The 21,849-nt window shown below is 50.2% G+C and overlaps 1 protein-coding gene across 27 annotated transcripts in view; it reads left to right on the plus strand.

Moving 5' to 3' along the window:
• Window positions 1-21,849, plus strand: part of PTPRT (protein tyrosine phosphatase receptor type T) — a 1,303,183-nt gene that overhangs the window by 1,248,240 nt on the left and 33,094 nt on the right. For 15 of the 27 annotated variants that reach the window (XM_067013228.1, XM_067013229.1, XM_067013218.1 and 12 more), the window contains 8 exons: window positions 4,834-4,870; window positions 6,214-6,311; window positions 8,612-8,671; window positions 9,379-9,495; window positions 13,496-13,650; window positions 17,316-17,451; window positions 19,594-19,743; window positions 21,261-21,434. In XM_067013228.1, coding sequence (XP_066869329.1) covers window positions 4,834-4,870; window positions 6,214-6,311; window positions 8,612-8,671; window positions 9,379-9,495; window positions 13,496-13,650; window positions 17,316-17,451; window positions 19,594-19,743; window positions 21,261-21,434 — 927 coding nt within the window. The remainder of the gene's footprint in view (window positions 1-4,833; window positions 4,871-6,213; window positions 6,312-8,611; window positions 8,672-9,378; window positions 9,496-13,495; window positions 13,651-17,315; window positions 17,452-19,593; window positions 19,744-21,260; window positions 21,435-21,849) is intronic. The other 12 variants (XM_067013240.1, XM_067013236.1, XM_067013225.1 and 9 more) reach the window with 1 other exon arrangement.

Raw genomic sequence — 21,849 nt, forward strand, 5'->3', positions numbered from 1 at the left:
GATGTCTGTAAAGTGGGATGACGCCAGCCTGCAAGAATGTGACAACTGATGTGAAGTGTCTATATGTCAGGGTCCCATGGGGAGACAGAGGGTCACTCAAAGGGAATTTAATAAGAGTAGGAACAGGATTAAAGGAAATTAAAGGGGGAGGCAAAGTGGCAGGAGTTCAGTATCCCCAGACTAGAACCAGCGGGAAGCTCTCAAGCTCCTGAGAGCAGGGCGAGTAGATGTAAGGAGGGGGCTGCCTGATTGGAGCTGTAGCCTTTGATGGAAAGTCAAGGCCAAGCCATGGTGACCTGATAGGGAGAGACCCAAAAGAACATACACCCCAACCTCCCCGTGGCCTCTGAGCTTCTGCTCCGCATTGACCAAACCCAACTAGCGGCTGGAGGGCGTGGAAGCCCGTGGTGTCGTCCATACAGGTCAACCTCCCAGGGCACGAGCAGAGCAGGGAAGGGAATAGAGAGTCGGTGGAGGGACCGAGAAGACGCCAAGCGTGAGCTCCGTTTAGCACAGTGCGAGCAGTACGGGGTGGAGGGGAGGGGGAGCACATCGTTTGTGACCCCCTGAACACTCCAGCAAAGTCAAAATTCCCAGGGTCTCTGTGGGGATTCCTGGCAGACACACCCTAGGTAGCTGTCTAGGGCTCACCCCTTGGCCCTGGTTTCCACCCAGCCAAAATCCTCCCTGCACTCCAGAGGGCTACCTGCCCATGCTAGAATCATTTATCCACAATTGGATCTTGACGATTCATTAAAACCACTCCATTTGGATAATGAGCTAGATGGGGCCAGCCCTGTCTAGGCCTCCGGAGGCCGTGGTTCTCCTCCTGTCTGAACCATTCCTCCGGGACGTTTGTTTGCACACCCTAGAATGTACTGGCCACTTGAATCTGTTATAAATTACCAGTCTGGAAGTAAATATCGTCTCTGGGTCCCCAGTAAGTAACAGATGCATGAGCGCGGAGTGAGATAAATGCATGTTGGATGCAAACCTCTTTCCCATTGCTCACGGGCAGATGGAGGCAGGCCCAGTGCCGGTTGCAGTCCATGTGTGTGCTGTGTAGGCGGGACTTAAGTGAACTCAAAGTTCTTTTAAGGTTAGGAAGTTTTCTGTACCAGCTCTTGGGACATCCCCAGAGCAGCCCCAGCTGAGCAGTACGTTTCCTTTCATCTCCATTGCGGAAGAGTCAGGTGGTTAGAATGCTTTCTCTTGGGGACTGCGTGGGTTCCTGGAGGCCAGAGAGGGTGTCTTGACTCGGATGCCGCGTGTGACCAGGAACGCAGCATGCATGCGTTCATCCTACGTGCATTTATCAGGGCTGACTGCCGAGGCAGACTTCTCCGTGCTGGGGACACAGCCATGAGCAAGCCCATTACAGCCCTGCCCTGCTGGAGCTCTCATTCGACTGGGAAAACAGACGATAAGCATGTAAATAAACAAAGACTTTGGTGGTGCGTGCCCTGAAGAAAAGTAAGCCAGAGAAAGCAAAAAGAACCAAGGATGTCAGGGTGGGCAGGTAAGGGCTGTCTGTGGAGGTGACTGCCGTCCCCGCAGAAGCCTGGATGGAAGGGGAGAGCAAACCACTCGGTTATGTGGGGGCAGGCACAGCAGGCTTGGGTAGGGACCAGTGCTAAGGCCCATAGGTGGAAACATGATGGCTGCTTCTGAAGAAGAGCAAGTCAGCCAGTGAGCCATGGGGAGGGTGGTAGGAAAACTGAGGATATTGCTGAAGGGATGAAATGGGAATAACAGGGATGTTGAGATGCCCAAACTAGGCTTAAGGGGCCAGGTCAACTGCAGTGACCTCAGAGAACACTTCTCTGGACTCCTTGCACATCTTCCTCTTGGTGGCCCTTATCCCAGTTTGCTGATGTCTACAAGCTGCTCAGAATCTGAGCCCACATCCATCAGGTCCACTTTTGTACTTCCAGTGCCTTGTACAGAGTAGTAGATGCTCAGTTAATACCTGTCAATTGAATATTGAAGGACTGAGTGAGCAAACAAATGAACAAAATAGTGAAACCAAGTCATCTAACTCTCACAGTTGAAATGTGAATTTCAGAGAAGGGCTCAGTTACTACATTTATAGACAGAGCAGGAAAGCAAAGGGGAGGGAAGGGCTTCCCATCTCAGGATCTCCCTGATGGCCAAAACAGATTTTTAATCATGGTAGGCACTCAATGAATGCTTTCCAGATACACAACAAAATAATAATAATAGCAAAGACATATATGTTAAATCCTAGATACATAGTAACTGTCATATATTAACTCACAACCCTAACCGCAAGGCTGTAATATAAATGCTGTTATCCCCATTTAAACAGCAAAAATTAATTGAGGCACAAGGAGGTTAAGTAACCTGCCCCAGACCACACAGCCTAAAAGGGACAGAGCCAGGATTCACACCCAGGCAGTTTAAATTCAGAGTCCGTGCATAAAACCACCATGCTATGCTGCCTTTCTTTTCTTTTTTTTTTTTTTAATTTATTTTGTTGAAATGTAGTTGGTTTACAATGTTGTTTTAATTTCTGCTGAACAGCACTAATGATTCAGCCAACAGCACAGAACTAATGATTCAGTTGTACACATATATATACATTTTTTGTCATATTCTTTTCCATTATAGTTTATCACAGGATATTGAATATAGTTCCCTGTGCTATACACTAGGACCTTGTTGTTTCTATATATACTAGTTTGCATCTGCTAATCCCAAACTCCCAATCCATCCCTCCCCACCCCCTCTCCCCCTTGGCAACCACAAGTCTGTCCTCTATGTCTGTGAGTCTGTTTCTGTTTCATAAATAAGTTCATTTGTGTCATATTTTAGATTCCACATATAAGTGATATCATATGGTATTTGTCTTTCTCTTTCTGACTTACTTCACTCAGTATGATAATCTCTAGGTCCATGTCGCTGCAAATGGCATTATTTCATGCAAGTAGTATTCCACTGTATATATGTACCACATCTTCTTTATCCATTCATCTGTCAATGGACATTTAGGTTGTTTCCATGTCTTGGCTATTGTGAATAGTGCTTCTATGAACATAGGGGTGCATGTATCTCTTTGAATTATAATTTTGTCCAGATATATGCCCAAGAGTGGTATTGCTGGATCATATGGCAACTCTAGTTTTTTTGAGGAACCTCCATACTGTTTTCCCACAGTGGCTGCACCAATTTACATTCCCACTAACAGTATAGGAGGGTTCCCTTTTCTCCACACCTTCGCCAGCATGTTATTTGGAGACTTTTGAATGATGGCCATTCTGACCAGTGTGAGGTGGTACCCCATTGTGGTTTTGATTTGCATTTCTCTAATAACTATATGCTGCCTTTCTGGTTGGTCTCTCAACAGCTTGTTTATTGGGCATTTGCTCTGAGATTCACATGATGCTAGGCTCCACAGAAAACTTTTTAAAACTTAGGAGGCAGTGTTTGTCCTCAAGAAGCTGACAGCCTCACTAAGAAGACACGACCACTCAAAGAGTTTAGGTGGGGCTGTTGATTCCTGGTGGTTAATCCAGCAGCTGTAGCCATGACACTGGCCTTGGGTTGTTATTGACAGTCAACCCAGGTGTTACTAGAGTATGCCAGGTAATTACTATGAAGTACCTACTAAATATTTATGGAGCAAGTGGAAGTCCGAGGTAGAGAGATGTACAGGGGACTTAGAAATGAATCTTTGAGTCAGAAAGCGGATCCAGAACTTCTGAGGCACCATCATGTCTGTTTCTCCGTGAACCATGCAGATGACTATTCTGGTTGATTTCCTAAAGAAGAGGATCTTGAGGCAGCAGAACACAAAGACTCATCAGCAACGTTTAAGACAAAAATAGGTGTTCATCAGACTTCCGGGTTTGTTTTCTCCTGAGATTGTTAACTATAAAAGAAAGTGGAGTTTCAGGACTTTCCAACACCCTCTCCACCAACAGGCCCCATAATTGGCATCTATATATTTTTTTAGTTTATCCTTTCATTCATGTATTTACTCATTCAATAAATACTAATTACATTCAAAGTTACGTTCTAAGTGCAGATCTGTCTCCAAAACTTGAACTTCTACCCAATATGATATACTTGCTCTCCGTAACAAGAAAGGGGACCCTCCGTATAGGACACGCCCAGACAAAAGAGGAGGCTGGTGTCAACCGTTCCCCCAGTGATTAGGAGTATGGGACGCCAGAGTAACCACACATCAGAGCCCAGCAGGGCCTACTGAAGACTCTGAAATGTACAGGGAAATCAGAAACCGATCTCTGAATCTGAAAGTGGCTTTATCAGTCTCTAGGGCACACCTACCTGGGGTCCCCGCACCCAGTGAAAGGAACTTCGGTTCCAGGCCAAGCCACGTAGCACAGAGAGGCAGTGTGGCATCTTTTTCTAATTGTTACTGATGCAAGGAGCCAGCCAGGTGACTGTTTTCTTCTTTCGGGTGCCCTACGGGGCCTTGCACAGTGTTCTGCATGTAAGCACGGCTCAGCAAAGACTTGGTGGTGGTTGATAGCCCACAGAAACCTGAAAATTTCTTCTCCACCTTTTTCTGGGTGCATAGCCATAACTGATGGCCATCTGATTTTTACTCCCAGTCCATGGCTCCAAGGCAAGCCTGTACGGGCCCCTCACAAGGAACTATAACAATAGCTAACCTTTAGCGATGGACTAAGCATTTTACATGCATTATCTTGTTTAATCTTTGCCACTTCTCTGGGAAATGTCTAATGCTAGTTTCATTTTGCTTATGAAGAGACCGACCCTTGGAAAGGATAATTATTAGTATTGTGCTGTTTGTAAGCTTCACTGTACCTTTCTTTTGTCATCCAGGGGTACCATCGACCTCGACACTACATTGCTACTCAAGGTAAGTGCCCTCCTTTTCCTCTAAAGGGCCCTTGTCTTACACTGGAGGAGAGGAATGAGCTTCTACCAGCCAAGAAGTCCCATAGGAGCGGGGCTGGAGAGCCTCCCGAGGTCTCGAGATTGTTCATTTGTTTGGGAAGGAAGGAGGTGACAAGTTCAGCTATGGGGGTAGGGACGTAAGGGAGAGAGGAAGGAAGTGTGACTAGGAAATGGTCAAGAGAGATGGGCCCTGGACCAAAAGCATCAGCCTCAGGCATGTGCCATCAATATCCACCATCCGGAACTGGAGCTCTTGGTGCCTTATCTCCTCGATGGGTGTGTGCACGGGAGAGAGAGGCAGCTGATTCTCCTAGAAAGCAACTTACCAGGATGTTATCAGAAGACTTAAAAATGACTGTACCTCTCAAAGTGTGCTGGGAGGAAATCCTGTGGATGATTATATATATGTGGACAGTGACACATATAATAAGATACCCTTCACAGTGTTATTTAATAGGGAAAAAAGTGAGAAATCTTAAATGCCCATCAATTGGTAGATTGGTTAAAGTGTGACACTTCCATATTATGGAAAATTATGCAGCTATGAAAAATGTCATGGCAGGTAAGAGTTTTTAAGGGCATGGGAAAATATATATAATAGATATACTGCTTATTATAGCAAATACAATATATATATTTATACAGAAAAATGGCATTCAAAATTCTGTATCAGATACACTTATTACTCTTATAATTTTAAAAATGATGAAGGCCCAGGACATTGAAAGAGAAATTTCCAAGGAAATTGCTTTGGCCTCTCAGATTCAGTCTCCCATTTCTTGTCTATTTTTTTCCCCTCCTTTCTGTCCAGTCTCCAGACAAATGCATTTGTCAAGCTCAGAATCGGGCATCTTCTGTTTGTGCTGTCAGCATCCGACTCCTGGCTCCTCTGCCCTCCCACCCCACCCCCACCCCAATTTCCTTCCCATCTCTCACTGAAGTTCTGGAGCCCAATTTTTGAAAACTCCCTTAAGCTATGTCATTAACCTCTAATATAAGGTGATGGGTTGGCGGGAAAGTGGGGCTGGTGGAAAGGGTCTGAACAGCAGGACGACAAAGAGGAGAAGCTGCGGGCATTTCCAGGGGATGCTGCAGACCCTGCTAGCTGGGGTGTGGCTTTTCTCATGCACACTCTGACCTCACACGCTGCAGTCCTCCGTCTCCGCTACTTGTGTCCCAATAGGAATCGCTGACCTCACTCTTGCTCACGCATCCGGAGCCTTGACTTGACCAGCCAGGAGGGACAAGCCTCTTGTCTGCTTCCTTGCAATTGCAATCTGACCCTGACATCTTCTCTGTTGGCAGGTCCCATGCAGGAGACCGTAAAGGACTTCTGGAGGATGATCTGGCAGGAGAACTCGGCCAGCATCGTCATGGTCACAAACCTCGTGGAAGTGGGCAGGGTAAGCCCCTCCTGTGGCTACCTGGATGGAGTTTGCTGGCTGGCGTCCCACTCCCCGGCATCTCTCTGTGCCAAGTGCCCTCCCGTTCCACATTTCACCCTCACGGCACCCTTCAAGGGAGAAATCCTCCCTCCTGTTCATAGTCGAGGAACATCTTTTCCCTTCAAAACCCTCTCACCCCTTTCTCCACCCTCACTCTCCGCTGATGACATCATCTCATAGACTTTGAGGAAACTACAGCCATCAGACGTGAATGCTCATCTTCACACCGCAAAGCTGCATTCTACTTGTGTCTACAACCATCTTCTCATTCCTCTCCTCTATTATCAGGCTGAACCATAAGACATGGCTGTTTCCGTTGACCCCAAATGGTAGAATATCAGCTGTTTTCTTATGGCGCAGCCTGATGTGATAGGAGAAGTGACTCTTGCCCTTGCAAAGGCAATTCCTAGTGCCTTGAATCACAGATTCCGCTCAAGAACTTCTCATTCACTTGGCAAGTAATTCTCTTTCCCATTGCTAGATTATTACCCTCAGCATACAGACATCCTGAGTACCTTCCCCCTTAAAAATATAAAGCAGGCCGACAAAACTGCTTCTCCTATCCCTGCTTTTCTGCCAGACTCTGCAATCTCACACCCAGGCTCTGCTTCTTCACTTCCTGTTCTCTTCCACCCACTGCAATGTAGCTGCTCCCTCCATCCTACCCACAGTGACTCGTCAGTAGCCCCAGCACCCTTCATGTTGACAAATCCAATAGCCATTTCTCTCTTCTCATTGGACTCAACCTCTCAGCAGCATCTGACCCCCCAGGTTCCTCGAAACCTTGACATTCTTCAGGGTTTAGACCTTGGTCTCTCACTCTGTTCTGTCTCGACTCTCTCCTGTGTGCTCCTTAGCTACTCCTAGGGTTTAGAAATGGGACTGCTCTTCCCAGATTTTGCTTTCACCTACTTGGTAAACTGTGGCATGTGGGTGGGTGGGTGCTGGGTTGAAACGCAGGGTGCACAGACACTAGAATCAAGAGGGCCTCTCTACTTATCACACGAGCTAACTAAAGACAGGGCAGGTAAGGTTTTCTTCTGGCAAGAACCAGATAATCCATTAAAATAAAGAGTCCTGGCCTCCAAGATAATGGGAAGGGGGAGACTCCGGGCTGTCAGTCATGATTCAGCAAAGGGCTTTGGACATCTCGTGGCCTAATAGGAATTTAGGGCCAGAAGAGACTTTGTCGTTGAGCCCACTCTTACTTAGTCCATTGCCCCGTTTTACAGATGAGGAAACAGACCCAAAGGAGTGGACTGAATACCATGAAGTCACCCGGCCACGACCTCCGACTCCGGACTCTTGTTCTAGTGGTCATGGTCCCCCTACTCAAGACTGCGCCCCAGGGACTCAGGCCCAGGGAGCAGCTACTGTGGACAAAATGTCCAGCCCAGCATTTAAGAATTCAGAGGCACATTCCAGCCTGTTCTACAACATGTCCCCCCCACCGGAGACAGATTCCCTTGATTGTGAATCTAATTCGAATTGGGAGAGGGGACAGGAGAGCAATTTCTTCATGAAACTCCTGCCAGGAGCAAAGCTCTGTGCCAGACACTGTTGTGCATTATGCATGACTTCACTTCATCTCACAGCAATTGTACAAGGCGATGTTCCTGGTAATTATTCAGATGGCCTGGCTTTTGCATCCTGGCTCCGTCCCTTACCGACAGTTGACCTTGGGCAATTTTCTTAGCCTCCCTGTGCTTCAGATTCCTCATCTGTAAAATGGGGCTAATAATAATATCTACTTCATCAGGGTGTGGTGATGAGTAATAATTAAAGTAATCCGTGTAAAGTATTTGTAGAACACTTAGTAAGGAGAGCTGGACACTGTAAGCAGTTAGTAAGTGTTAGCTATCATTATTCACAGGAAGCTGAGGCTCAGAGAGGTTTCAGTACTTTCTGGAAGCTACTCAGCTACAGAGTGTTAGAACAAAGCAATGCATCCGTTTGCCTCCAAACCCTGTTGCGCTAAATCAGCATTTCCCTAAGTGGGTTCCATGGGATGCTAGTCTGCATGATGCTTAGCGAACAGGGGGTTCCATGGTTAAATACGTTTGGGAAATGCTGTGTACTCTTTGCCCCTTTCGGAGAGTCGAAAAGCACATTAGCGTTAGCACATGAACGAGCTGAGCAGTCCTGTAGCAAAGTGGCCTATTTAACTTTGTTTAATCCAGCATTTCCCAAACTCATTTGACCACAAAACCTTTTTTTGTTTGTTTTTGTTTCTTGTTTTTTTACCTAACACCTATCAGCACCCAGAGGGACACACTGTGGGAAATGCCACTCTAAGCCGCTCGGCGTCCCCCGGAATGGTAATACTTTTGTTCTTTTACCGAGAAAACGATGATCTCTTTTTCCTCCTGCGGCATGTGACTCAGAACCAGGTGTGGGAATGGCTTGTTCATGGCCTCCACACGCACCCCTGGGGCAGAGAGCTGTTGCAAACGTCTTCCTTTTGAGCCCAGCACCTTCCTTCCTTTTCCCAACAACGAGCCTTTCTCCTTCCAGCCCCCTCGTAATATTAACGACCCTCTCCCAGCCATGTCTGCTTCCACCTCCTCGCTGTTCCCGCCTTTTATTCTCATCTCTGCTCTGCTGATACTACTCAGCTGCCCCAGCCTATCGCAGAAAAAGAGGACTCAGCCAAAGGTAGAAAACTGGCCACGTGACCTTGGACAAGTCACCAAACCTCCCGACTTGAGTATGATGTTCATCTGTACGGTGGGGAGGTCGCCACCTGCCTATCTCACCCAGATCTAGTTGATCTCTTAGTGTGGCAATGGATTTAAAAAGTACCAGGAGCTCTGCCAAAGAAGGTACCACCATTATCCCCCGCGGCTCCAGTTCCTCTAGGAGTGAGCTGGTCCCTGTGTATTTTGTCCTCCCCGGCCAGCTGAGAACGCCTTGACTGAAAGTCCACCAAGGTCACCCTTGAGTTTATTCGGACGGGAAGCCAGATGAGATGGCCGCACACGCTCAGCCGCCCACTCACTCGTACTGTCCCTGTCCTTTCCCGCAGGTGAAGTGTGTGCGATACTGGCCGGATGACATGGAGGTCTATGGAGACATCAAAGTCACCCTGATCGAAACAGAGCCCCTGGCAGAGTATATCATCCGCACCTTCACGGTCCAGAAGGTAAGCTTCCCTGCGGCTGTGTGCAGCCTGCCCTCCAGGCAAGCCGGCTTGTTTGTTCATCCAGGACACGGCAGCGACCAAGGGGCTGCTCTGTACCCACCCTGCACTGGGCACCAATGAGAGATCGGCAATCAGCTTAGACGTGGACCCTGCTCCAAAGGACCCCCCCCCCGCCGCCTCTAGCAGGAGGGACAAATAGAATTCGCCAGACAAACAGAATAATGACATATGGTAATAAAAGCCACAGAGGAAACATGCCAAGCGGGGGAGACAAAAATCCACAGGAGGATGGGGTGATCAGAGAGGACCTCCAGGAGGAGGAGGCATTTAAGCAGACAGTGAAGGATGAGAAAGAGCCAGCCAAGGGAAGAGCAGGAGGAATATTATCCCAGGAAGAAGGAAAGAACCGTGCAGAGTCTGGAGGGGAAAGAAGATCTTGACGTGTTCTAGGCCCGTGGTTCTCAACTGGGGGTGACTGTACCACAGGGACATTTACCAGTGTCCGGAGACATTTTAGTTGTCAAAACCATAGCCGCCATTTTCTCAAAGTAACATCATTAATGAGCCAAGTGGCCACAGGCCTGAGGATGCAAAAACACCAGGGACTTCAGTGCTCTGAGAACTGTGCCCTCGGGGACTGGCAAGTCCTTGTGAGTGCCAAAGCAGGCACACGCATGGTGCCATTCCTGCATGCGTGGTGCTGGCAGGACACACTGTTTGCTCCCAACGCGGCCCCCTCCAACCCCTGGGCTCCTAAAGGCCTATATCTGCAGACTCAGATGAAGAGCCAGGAGGGAAGGACGCCCCTCAGCTACAAGGTACATTGCTGTGATCTTAGGCTGGGTTCCTTGGAAGCAGAGCCTGAGACAAGGATTCCCTTGTACGTGGTGTATCAAGGGAGCGCTCCCAGAGAAACTTGTAAGACAGCAAGAGAAGCTGGAGAGGAAAGAGGAAGGGGAAGGGCAAGTTCAGAGTCTCTGGCAAAGTCTAGCCTAGGCCTGACCCATGGGGGCCTCTGGAACGTAAACACACCACAGAGGTGCCCCCTTGCTTTAATCAGTCCACTGACTGACCGTGGACCAGCCACTGCGGGGTAACCTCCAGGGTGGGTGGGTCAGCTCCTGTCGGCTGAGGGCACTTCTCCAGAAAAGGGGACATGTGTGAGTCACTAGCAGCCAGCACTCCTGCAGTTGAGGCCTGGAACATAGCACCACAAACACCAGTCTCAGCTAGCACACTTGCAGTTGGTGCTGGGCGTGAGCTGGGTGACTGGGGACCCAGACTCTGAGCCAAGGGGAGGCCTTGGGGAACTGCAGCCCACCCAGTGTGTTGAGGAGTCGTAGTCATTTATTGGGCTTTTTGTTTTTCTTTCAATCACCAGGGAAGCTATTACCCATAGGAAGACACCCTTCAAGGTCTCCACGGGCCTCGGAGGATTAACTCAACTTAGCCAGCCTCTCCACAGTACACAGTCAGGCGCTCAGCAAACACTGCCTGGGTTATCAGCTCAGAATCAGTTCCTGGGGACCCAGAAATAACAAACAGGAAGTGTTGTCTGTCCCTTGAAGAGAACACAGTCCCACCAGGAAGAGAGGACCCTTGATAAAAAGTTGCAGTGCAGGTGGTGTGGGCTTGAAGGAGAGCTTCCAGGGGCTGAGTTGATTTGGAGGGTGGGGCGAAAATCTCTATTCTCGAAGCTGTTTTATCTTCTACTTCAGTTCTTCTGTCAGCGCTTTAACCCCAGCCTTTGTTCACTCCTGCCCAGACCCTGCAGCTGCCTCCTGACAGGGTTTCTGCCTCTAGTCTTGCCCCCAGTCTTAGTTTAGGTTTCTAGGAAGCAGAGCCTGAGGCAGGGGTTTGGGTGCCCTTGATGATGTGTTGAGGAAGAACCAGGGGAGAACGGGGGTGAGGGAGGCAGGACAGGGCGGGGAAGGAGCTGAGCAAGGATGTGGCCTGGTCCCACAGGGAGATATGGGGCATGAGTCACACCACAGAGTTGGACCCATCTTGAGGCAAAGGGTTCTTTGACGCATCCATGAGAGTAACCCATTATACTGGTTTGCCCAGGACCACCCTGGCTTTAGCACTGAAAATCCCATGTCCTGGGAAACCCTTCAGCCCTGGGCAAACTGACAAAGTCGGTTGGTCACTGAATGCCAGCTGCCCGTCCCCCGCCCCCAGAGGAGGTGGTTCCTGTTCAGCTGAGAGCACCTCTCTGAAGAAGGGGTAATTGTTAGCTGTCCACGGCCAAGGTCAGGGTAGCTGGGGATGGATGTACTGGCCCAGGAAAGGGGACCTGGTGCCCTCTACACAGCCCACCAACACACACCCCCAAATCCTTCCTCCACGTAGCGGCTAGTGTGATCCTCCCAAAATGCCCATGTGGTGATGCGTTTCCTCTTCTGTGCAACCATCTGGGCAGCCTCCCTATAGCTCCCCGATGACTCTGGGATAAAACCCAAAGGCCTTAAAGTGGGATACAAAGCCTTGCAGCATCCAGTACCCGCCCAGCCTCCCACCCCCCACCCCCGGCCCGCTGTCCATCATTGCCTGTCTTCCACTCTTCTCTGGAATTGCCCTGGGCTGTTTGTGATTCTTTTCACATACTATGCTAAGTCCTGTCCCCAGGCCTTTGCCCCAACTGCCTCTCTGCCTAGGAATCCCTCCATCCTTCCACTGGGTAATACTTAGCCTCAGTGTATCATACGATGAGGAGGACAGACTGTGCAGCCAGACAGCTAGGCTTTAGACTGTAACTTTACAACTTACTAGTTGTGTGACCTTGGGCATGTTCCTTAGCCTTGCTTAGCCTCACTTTCCTCATCCCTGAAATGGAGATGATAATATGAGGATTGATATGGAATTAAATGAATTAATACATTGAAGAAGTCAGAAGAGTGACAGACACATAGTCGATGCTTAATAAACGTTAGCTGTTATTTTCATTATTAATATGTTTCAAGACTCGGGTCAGGCATCCCCTCCTTCAGGAAGCCTTCTCTGATTTCTCCTCTCCCTAATGCGATTAGCTGACACTCCTTTATCCACTTTAACGGAATTAAAGGTACACTTAGGGGCCTGCCTCCCCCACTAGACCACGAGCTGTTCCAGGGACAGGGACTTGGCTTTTATTTCCACCTTCCTAGTGCCTAACACAAGGCTAGGCACAGGTAACCCTCGGTGAATATCTTTCAACTGAAAAAATGAACCATCAAACACTCTTCCTATTTAGCACCTCTAATATCTGCAGAAGATTGCTAGGTAGAGAAAGGTAGGTAGGGGCAGTGCATAAGCAACGGCTCAGAGGCATAACCTGACCATAGACTAGTCAAGAACTGCCATTTGGCCTGGAACATGTCTATGTGAAGTGTGCGGGGAGGGGAGAGGGAATGATGGGAGCTCCAGGCCCTGCCACCCCCATCAGTCAGAGAAGCTCTGCTTTTGTTTGTTTCATATTTTATCATTCTAAATAAGAATCTAATTAATAAAGAAGTCTGCCTTTTAAATTTTGAAAGTCATGGAGAGTATCACAGACCAGACTGGAGAACTGAAGGACACCAGTCCTCAATCCATGAAAGGCCTTGTATTCCCCTGGAAACAACTTGAACTTGGAGTTGAAGTCTAACATTTTTTTCTGAATCTGTCTGCTGAATTATCATAAGTCCTATAAAACACTTATCAAAAGAGGGTCCCCTGGGCAAACAGTGTGAATGTTATAAGCCCCCTTGGGAATTCGGCGTGTATGTTAGCACAGTAAAGGCTCTGAGAAGCCTTGTGGTAGAGCCATCGGTTTCACTTTATTTACTTCCGAAGTTCCCAGATGTTAAGAGATGCAGAATCTCTCTGCGCAGTAACACCTATTAACCCTTCGAGGGCCTTGCCCTCCCTGACAGCAGGGAAGCTGGACCCGCAGTGCTCATGGCCTCGAAGCTCTCCATGGGTGCTGGGCAGGGTGGCTGGGGGCAGCAGCTGGAGGAACAGAGGGCCGTTCTCTCCTCAGAAAGGCCACCATGAGATCCGGGAGCTCCGCCTCTTCCACTTCACCAGCTGGCCCGACCACGGCGTCCCCTGCTATGCCACCGGCCTCCTCGGCTTCGTCCGCCAGGTCAAGTTCCTCAATCCCCCAGAGGCCGGGCCCATAGTGGTCCACTGCAGGTAAGTGAAAGGCCCCGCCCTAAACAAGGAGGCCTTTGCAGCTCTGCGCTCTCGGTGAGGGGAGTACTCTCTTGTCCAGTGGCCTTTATTCTTCGCCTGTGTCCCCTCTTGGCAGCCCTTTCTGATGAGACCAGGGTCCTAAGTCTAACAACAATAATAGTAACAGTAGCAGAAGCAGTTGCTATTATTGCTGTTGCCCTGAAACAGTAAAGACCCTGAGGACGTGGGCTTAGCACTGACAGCGTCTGCTACACATGCACTTCACCCGCATTACTTCATTTACTTCTCACCCAACCTGGAGAGGTGGCCATTATTGTCATCCCCATTTTACAGATGAGAAAACCGAGGCGCTAAGAAGGTAGATACTCTGCTCGGGTCACACAGGTGTGAAATGGCAGAGCCAGGATATTTAACATGATTTTCTCCAGACGCTCGCCCTCAGCTCCTCGGCATGGCGGCAGGGTGCCCCCGTGGAAGTGTGCTTCTCTTCATTTCTGTTATCTTAAAAATCAATTGCTGGCCTGCGGGGTCCTTTGTACAGAGTCAATGGACAGTGTCAGGTTTTACCTTACTATGGAGAAGGGATATTTTCAGCTCTGACCCAGAAAGTCACATTGGGAGCGATGGGGACATCTTGGAATCCTCCTACACGGAGATGAAGTATCGTGTCAAGGGCATTAGGAATTGGAGGAGGGCGGATGTCCAGACCAGAAGGCCAACTAGCACGCTCGCTTCCTCCCTCCCAGCGCCTCTCTCTTCTAACGTGACCTTGGGCCCGGCCCATCTTTTCAGACCCCGCATGCTCTTAACTGCATGCAGGTTATCTCTGCCCTGGCAGTGCCCACATCAGGCAAGGTCTTGAGCCAAGTCAAGGAGAGACACCATAAGCTGTAGGTGTCTCAGAGCCACCCCCTTTCTCACACAGCACCCATTTACCTTCGCCACAACGGCGAGGTGTGAATTAGAAACCCCATTTCACAGATGAGTCCGTTGAAGATGAGGAGGTCACAGTGATCCCCCCATGGGCTCTCTAAGCATTCCACACATAATCTCTGCTTTACATCTCATGACAATTCGAGGACAATAAAATGTTCACCCCAAGTCCCATATCCCAGAGAGCCGCCAGAGCAGGGGTAAGGAAGAAAGGGAGATAATGGCAAGCATTTATCAGGCCCTCCTTGCATGATGCCCCTATGTCTGTGTCTCCGTACCAAGTCACCCTGACACACCTGAGCAGAGTGGTACCCCCTCCTGAGGCGGTCCTGAAGATTAAGTGGGTTGGCCAACATATACTAGGTACCTAAGAGAATTCCAGACATACAGTAAGCACTTAACAATATTAGATACTATTCTCTGCCTCTTGATGCTGTCCCCCTCCCCAGACTGTTAATCCTTCAGGACAGGAACCATGTCTGACTTAGCTTCACATCCCCACTCCCGAGCCCAGCATCTAGTGCTCAATAAATATCTGGTGACTACAAGTAGCAGACATTTATAATAAATGGCTAGGTAACCAGGCACGGGGCTAAGCAGTTTATGCGCGCTGTGCTTTTTCAGCGTAATTTCATGCAATTCACGTGTGTTGTGCTCTTAATGCTATTGTCATCAGCCTCATTTTATGGAAGAGGGTATTGAAACCCAGAGAGATTGAGTCATTCAGCCAAGGTCACACAGCTAGTCAGTGGTCGAGCCAGGGTTTGATCCCAGGGGTCTGACCCCAAATAGCATGTGCTTAATTGCTCTGTGAGGCTGAAATAAACGGATCAATCCTCCCAAGAACCCCGTAGGGAAGAGTGTCATGTGTGAGAAAACTGAGGCTCACAGACACCAGGCAGCTTGTCCGCTAGTGGTGGATCCGAGATTCAAAATCAAGTCGGGCTGCTGCTTTCTCCTAAAACAGGTCGAAGATGAGACTTGGGAGAACACGTGGACGAGTGACTCTTTGGGTTCCCTCCTAGACCCCGAGGCCCAGCCTGCTTGGGGGGGGGTCCCCACTGGGGGTTTTGATTTGGGGGGAGGCATTCTGGGGCAGGTACAAAGCAGATTTTACTCAATTCAAACCATGAAATTTTACCAAGGACAAAGACTTTCCAGATCATGGAGGATGGATTTCCAAGGGTTTACTCTCCAAACCATTGTGGGTGTTGGTTGGTCCACTGGCCTGTCCTCCTTGGATTTATGGTCATTCAGTATTGCTTTCCTTTTTTTTTTTTTTTTTTTTGTGGTACGCGGGCCTCTCACTGTTGTGGCCTCTCCCATTGCGGGGCACAGGCTCCGGACGCGCAGGCTTGGCGGCCGTGGCTCACGGGCCCAGCCGCTCCGCGGCATGTGGGATCTTCCCGGACCGGGGCACGAACCCGTGTCCCCTGCATCGGCAGGCGGACTCCCAACCGTTGCGCCACCAGGGAAGCCCAGTATTGCTTTCTTTCCTGGTCCATCGTCCTTCCTCCTTTCGTTTCCTTTTATTTTCACACTGTCAAGCAAAGACACTCGTTTCCAGGAGGGAAATGAATGTGAAAAGGCAGTGGAGATGGGCCTCCTGGCAGTCTGGCCTTCACTTCCAAAACTGTATGCATTTAAAGCAAATGCCCTATTTGTCTCTCATTCAGTGCTATGATTTTGGAACCCACTGATCTGGGAAGGTCTGGCCATGGCCCACGGGGTCTCACAGAGTTCTTTTGCTATTTTGTACTTGGCCTGAGATTTTCCAAAAGAGAAGCCACCAGTGGTCAGAATCGAGTATGTATCAGGGGCCTTGATTCTGGAGCCGGGTCTCAGGACTATCGGCTGCTCTGGTTTCCTGATGCTGCTGCCTCTTGATCCTGGAAAAGCAGGTGCACGTGGAGCCAAACCCAAGGCTTTGGACGTGGTGCTCAAGACTCACTCTCTGTGAGTCCCTTAGGACATCTCAGAGGCACTGGTTTCTGCCGTCTCCATTACCTCCTCTGATCTCTCTCGTCTCTCCCTCCTTGCTTCCATTCATCAACCTGTCCACTGAAGAAGACAGGAGGAAGGGAGAGATAGATGGAGGGACGTGGGGTGGGGAAGACATGTTTCTAGGCCTTTCCAGTGTGCCTGGCGTATGTAGATGGATTATCTTTACCCATCAGATGAGGAAACCGCACGCATCCGTGTCGTCTAAGCGTGCATTATCTTGGTAAGAGAGGAAGCGTAGGAGCACAAGCTCTGGAGCCAGACTGCCTGGGGAAAGTCCCAGCTCCACCACTTGTCGGCTGTGTGACCTTGGGCAAGGTCAGCTCTCTGTGCCTCAGTTTCCTCACTGTGTAATAGGGTGAGGAACTTCCTAACAGCCTCATAAGAGAATTGATAGGTAACACTGCAGAAGCAGTGAGAACAATGTCTGGAACTTGGTCACGGCTAACTAAGTGCTCGTTAAAAGAGTACAACAGAAATAAGCCAGTCCTGATAAAATAGCCCCCAAAGGCAAGCATTACTCTCCCATTTTACAAGAGAGGACTGAGGTTCTAAGTTTAGTCACTTGCTTAGGATCTCCTGGCAGGACTGGGGTTCAGACCATTCTGTCTGACCTCTGCAGTGTACTGCCTCTCTGCAGGGTCCTCGGGGACGGTGCTGAATGAGAGAGGCCGCCCCAGGGCTGCTCCCACCCCAAGGTCCCTAACATGGTCCACGGTCCTCTCTTCCAGTGCTGGCGCCGGGAGGACTGGCTGCTTCATCGCCATCGACACCATGCTTGACATGGCCGAGAACGAAGGGGTGGTGGACATCTTCAACTGCGTGCGTGAGCTCCGGGCCCAGAGGGTCAACCTGGTACAGACGGAGGTGAGTCCTGGGGTGTCAGTTGGCCAGCCGCTGCCTGCAGCCCTGGCCAAGGAGGAGCATGGTGGAACACAGAGGCCCACGGGTGGAGGCATCCTACAGAAAGAGACCTGGGAGAAATGGGAGGCAATGGATACATGGCTTGCTATGGTGAGGTCATCGTAGAAGCTAGGATGCCCCTGCCAGCCCTGAGGGCCCCCAGTTGCAAGGACTCCTACCAGGGAGGACTGGTGCTGTGTGCCCCATCTCTGAAGGCATCTAAGCAGCGACTGAGTGACAACTTTAAGGTATTCTTTGAATGGTGTCCTTGCCTTGGGTGAAGGAGAAGAGAGAGATAGGGAAGGATTGGCACTGACTGAATGCCTACTGTGTGCCAAGCATCGCTTCAGGCACTGCAGGAATGGCTTACTCGGTGAAGTTATTGAGTTCCTGAGCTAGGCGCAGGGGATTCCAGGGGAGAGAACTCGTAACTCCTGGCCTCAAGTGAGAAGCAGACCTGCAGGCACTGCTCTGTCCAGTTGGAGAGCCCAAGATCCGAGGGACATGGGAGGGGTTCATCCTTATTTCTGAGTACCTACTATGTGCCGGGCATCACTCCAGGTCTTTTGCATTCAGGGTATTGTTTCTACTCCTTACAACGACCCTATGGGGTAGCTCCTGCTAGTACCCCCGTTTTATAGACGAAGAAACTGAGAAATGGTGTCCCCAAAGCCTCGTATAGCCAGACAGTGGTAGAACTCGGGTCCATGTGACCCCATGTCCCACGTGCTTTCCCCTGAACCACAGTGTCTCATGAGGAAGCCTTTTCTGCCTATCCTACGCCTGGAAGCCATGGTTTGCTACTCCCATAACGAGCCCATCTTCTGGTTCTAGTGAGGCTGTAGGTGCCCGGGCAGCAGAGCTGGGGCAGATAAAGAGCTGCATCCGTCATCAGCCCTGCAAAGAGAAATCACCCATGGCTTTGGGCCTGGCCAGTCACTGTGGGCTCTACAGGCAGTTCCCTCACATACAGGCTCACACACCTAGGACCCTGCTCCAGGCTCCAAGCCAACTCCCACAGGCCGGTCTGCAGGCTTCTTGGTGAGGCTGCTAAAGCTGAGGGGCTGCTTTGTCTATTCCTGGGTTCATGCATGTGGAAGGCAGGCTCACTGCCTGGCGTTATACACATCGTGGTCCTTGCTATCTGGTGGGAGAGCTAGGCATTCAGATAGATCACCACGATGCCTCTGGATAAACATTTTATAGAAAGAGATGGGCCAAGTTCTGCAGGAGAATAGTCGCTCAACAAACGTTTGTTAATGCTGGAACAGCAACGACTCCTGCCTGGTGGATTTGGAGAAGACTCTTCCAAGGGAATGAGATGTTGAAGGTGTAGAGAAGAGGGGGATGGTGTCCAGGACGAGAGCGGCGGGTGCAAAGAGCTGGGATGGCAGAGGGGGTGATACATGCTTCAGGAGCAGAGCCTGAGACAAGGAGTTGAGGGCAAGTGGTTTCCTTGGTTGCAATAAATGGCTGTGTCCCAAGACACACTGGTTGGCAAGTGGGGAAATGAGAGAGGGGATGGAAGGAAATCAAGCCTGTCGACGCTGTGAAAGTATTTTACAAGCTGTTTGACACAGTGGATGGCTGGAGCCCAGTCATGCCAGGGGAGCTCTGAGATGGTGTGGAGTGTCTCTTCCAAGTTTCCCACCCGAGAGAGGGAACGTAGGCATTTATCCCGAGGTCTCCATCTGGCATTGCTTGAGGCCTCCTTCCCGTGGCATTAACTCTTTGGTCCTGCTGGGGGAAAAGGCCCTCAGCCTGAATCTCGGGGATTTGCAGTAAGCAGCCTTCAGCAGTGAAAGGCGAAAGCTGATGGGCCATGGGCAGGACACCGCGGGCACCTGCTGCCACGTGTCCAGGAGTTTCTAATTTTTATCAGTGACTCTGCTGTTCAGTCTTTACATAGGGAGCAAAACTCGGCACTGCTCAGACAGTCACCAAGAAACACAGCAACTCGGCCCTTCGGGTTACAGGATGGAAAGCAGTGATTCTGCAACATGAATCATGCCCATCCTTCGTAGCCACAGGCTGCAATGTGGACAAGAAACTCCCGGGCCCCCCTTCTTACCCAGTACCCTGTTCCCTCTCCCCGCGGCTTTGCAGGAGCAGTATGTGTTTGTGCACGACGCCATCCTGGAAGCGTGTCTCTGCGGCAACACAGCCATCCCGGTATGCGAGTTTCGCTCTCTCTACTACAATATCAGCAGGCTGGACCCCCAGACCAACTCCAGCCAAATCAAAGACGAATTTCAGGTACGAGCACATCCCAGGCTCCACGACCCAGCCCACTTCAGTGCCACTGAGCACAGTCCTGGGGCTTTCCTTGCAAGAATGGCTACGAATATGTCCTTCCAGTGTCTGCAGCTCCAGACAGCTGAGAAGGAATTCCAGAACACAAAACGCACACCATGAGCAACTACTCACCAATCAGTGATTTCTGACACTTGGTTTTTTTTAAACTACGAATAGGTTTTGGAACTGAGGTCTTATTTAGTTCTAGTGCAGGTTATATGTGGAGAGAAGGTTTTAGACACGGGTGTGAATTTCAAGCTCCTCGATCCCTGGAGGGACTCAGGGTCTTCTCAGTATTTCTGTACAATTGGAGTGTGTCCTAGATCTTCACAATTCAAGGTGGGGTCTCGAGACCAGCAACCTTGGCTTCACCTGGGAGCTTGTTAGACGTGCAGAATCTTGTGTCCCACCGGACCTACTGGATGAGAGCCTGTGATTTAACAATATCTCTGGGTGATTTAAATGCACATTAAACTCCGAGAAGCGTCATCTGAGGGCACAGCTCAGGCAGAACAGATCTGCCCCCTTGGAGCCCATGTAGCCAGAATGGTGGCAGCTTTGTTCTGGGGGCCGGAACTTGAATCACTGAGTAAGGCAAAACCAGAGTCCAGCCCATTGTCCTGAGGTCAGTGCCAGGGTCATATTTTGGGCAACAGGAGCTGTGAACAGGCAGGAGGAAGCAAAGACGCTTCGGGACCAGAAGGGCCAATGCAGGTCCGTGGTTCCATGGGCAGATATCCCAGCCAGGTCAATGCCTTAGTCCTCCATCAAACAAATAGACTTTATTGATTCGAAGTAGAGACCAAGGGCTGAATGGGGGAAGGATGGAGGACACGGACCTCTGGTGGTCGCCCGTAGCATCTAGTCTGTTGGCTGGGGCAGTTCAGCTCTAGCCCCACGCTTGCAAGACTTACTCTGCAGAACACAAGCCCTGAATTTTTCAGACCTACTAGAGCTTGCTCTCTGGGGGTCTCTCACTCATCCTGGGCGTCTCATCCAAGCATCCTTCCTTCCATTCTCAAACAGCTTTCTCTCTGAGAGTCACGCTGGTAAAATCGTTTCTCTCATTCCATGGCACTTCAAGTGATATTTCAAAGTCATTAGGGATTGCCTGCCCCCACTGCCCACCTTATGACCTCCTGGCTGGCCCACCATTTCATGCAGGATGGCTGAGAGGAGTAACTCAGCTCAAATGATCGGCAGGTGTTCAGAGCCCGTGTCTGAGCCCGCATGAGCGTGTGCCGTCCCTGCAGCCTTGGCCCTGTGGTGGTGTCCCACAGCCCCTAGCAGAGGCTCTCAGCCCCCAGGGCCTGGAGCAGCCAGCAAGAGATGATAGAACATCACCACGGAAGAGAACAGTCCTGGGGAAAGGACTGGAGGGACAGGGTTGGAGGATGAAGGGAGTTTGAACATCGCTGCCTCCTCTGTTCAGGGCAACCATCTAAGCAGTACCTGCCTATCTGCCCTTGACCCCATAGACCCTCAACATCGTGACTCCTCGTGTCCGGCCTGAGGACTGCAGCATTGGTCTCCTGCCCCGGAACCATGATAAGAATCGGAGCATGGATGTCCTGCCTCTGGACCGCTGCCTGCCCTTCCTCATCTCGGTGGATGGAGAATCCAGCAACTACATCAGTGCAGCACTGATGGATGTAAGTGGAGCCCTGCCAAGAAAAGCTCCTGGCTGCCATTCCAGGGAAGCGCTTCTTCCCAAGGGGGAGGTGGCTGGAGCCCAGGGCCTTGACATCCCCCTACCCAAGCCAGCCTCTCCTTCTGACCTTTTCGGCCCACGGACTTTCCTCCCCCTGAAGGCTCTGATCCAGACCTGTATACAAGCTGTGCTTTTAGCTCTGTTGCTCCCATAAAGGTCTGAAAGAATAAATCAAAAGCTTAAAGTGGGTCCCCTGACCCCACAGTGAGGCTACAGGCCTGACCAGTCCCCCTTCCTGCTATGTACAGGGCTGACTCTCAGCCTCAAGTTCAGTTCAGGAAACATTCTACATGCCAGCCATGTTCCTACTGTTCTCTTAGGGGCACTGTCTCCTGCTCTCTCAGCATCAAGTCCAA

This window comes from Kogia breviceps, chromosome 14 (assembly GCF_026419965.1).
Source record: "Kogia breviceps isolate mKogBre1 chromosome 14, mKogBre1 haplotype 1, whole genome shotgun sequence".
Lineage (NCBI taxonomy): Eukaryota > Metazoa > Chordata > Mammalia > Artiodactyla > Physeteridae > Kogia > Kogia breviceps.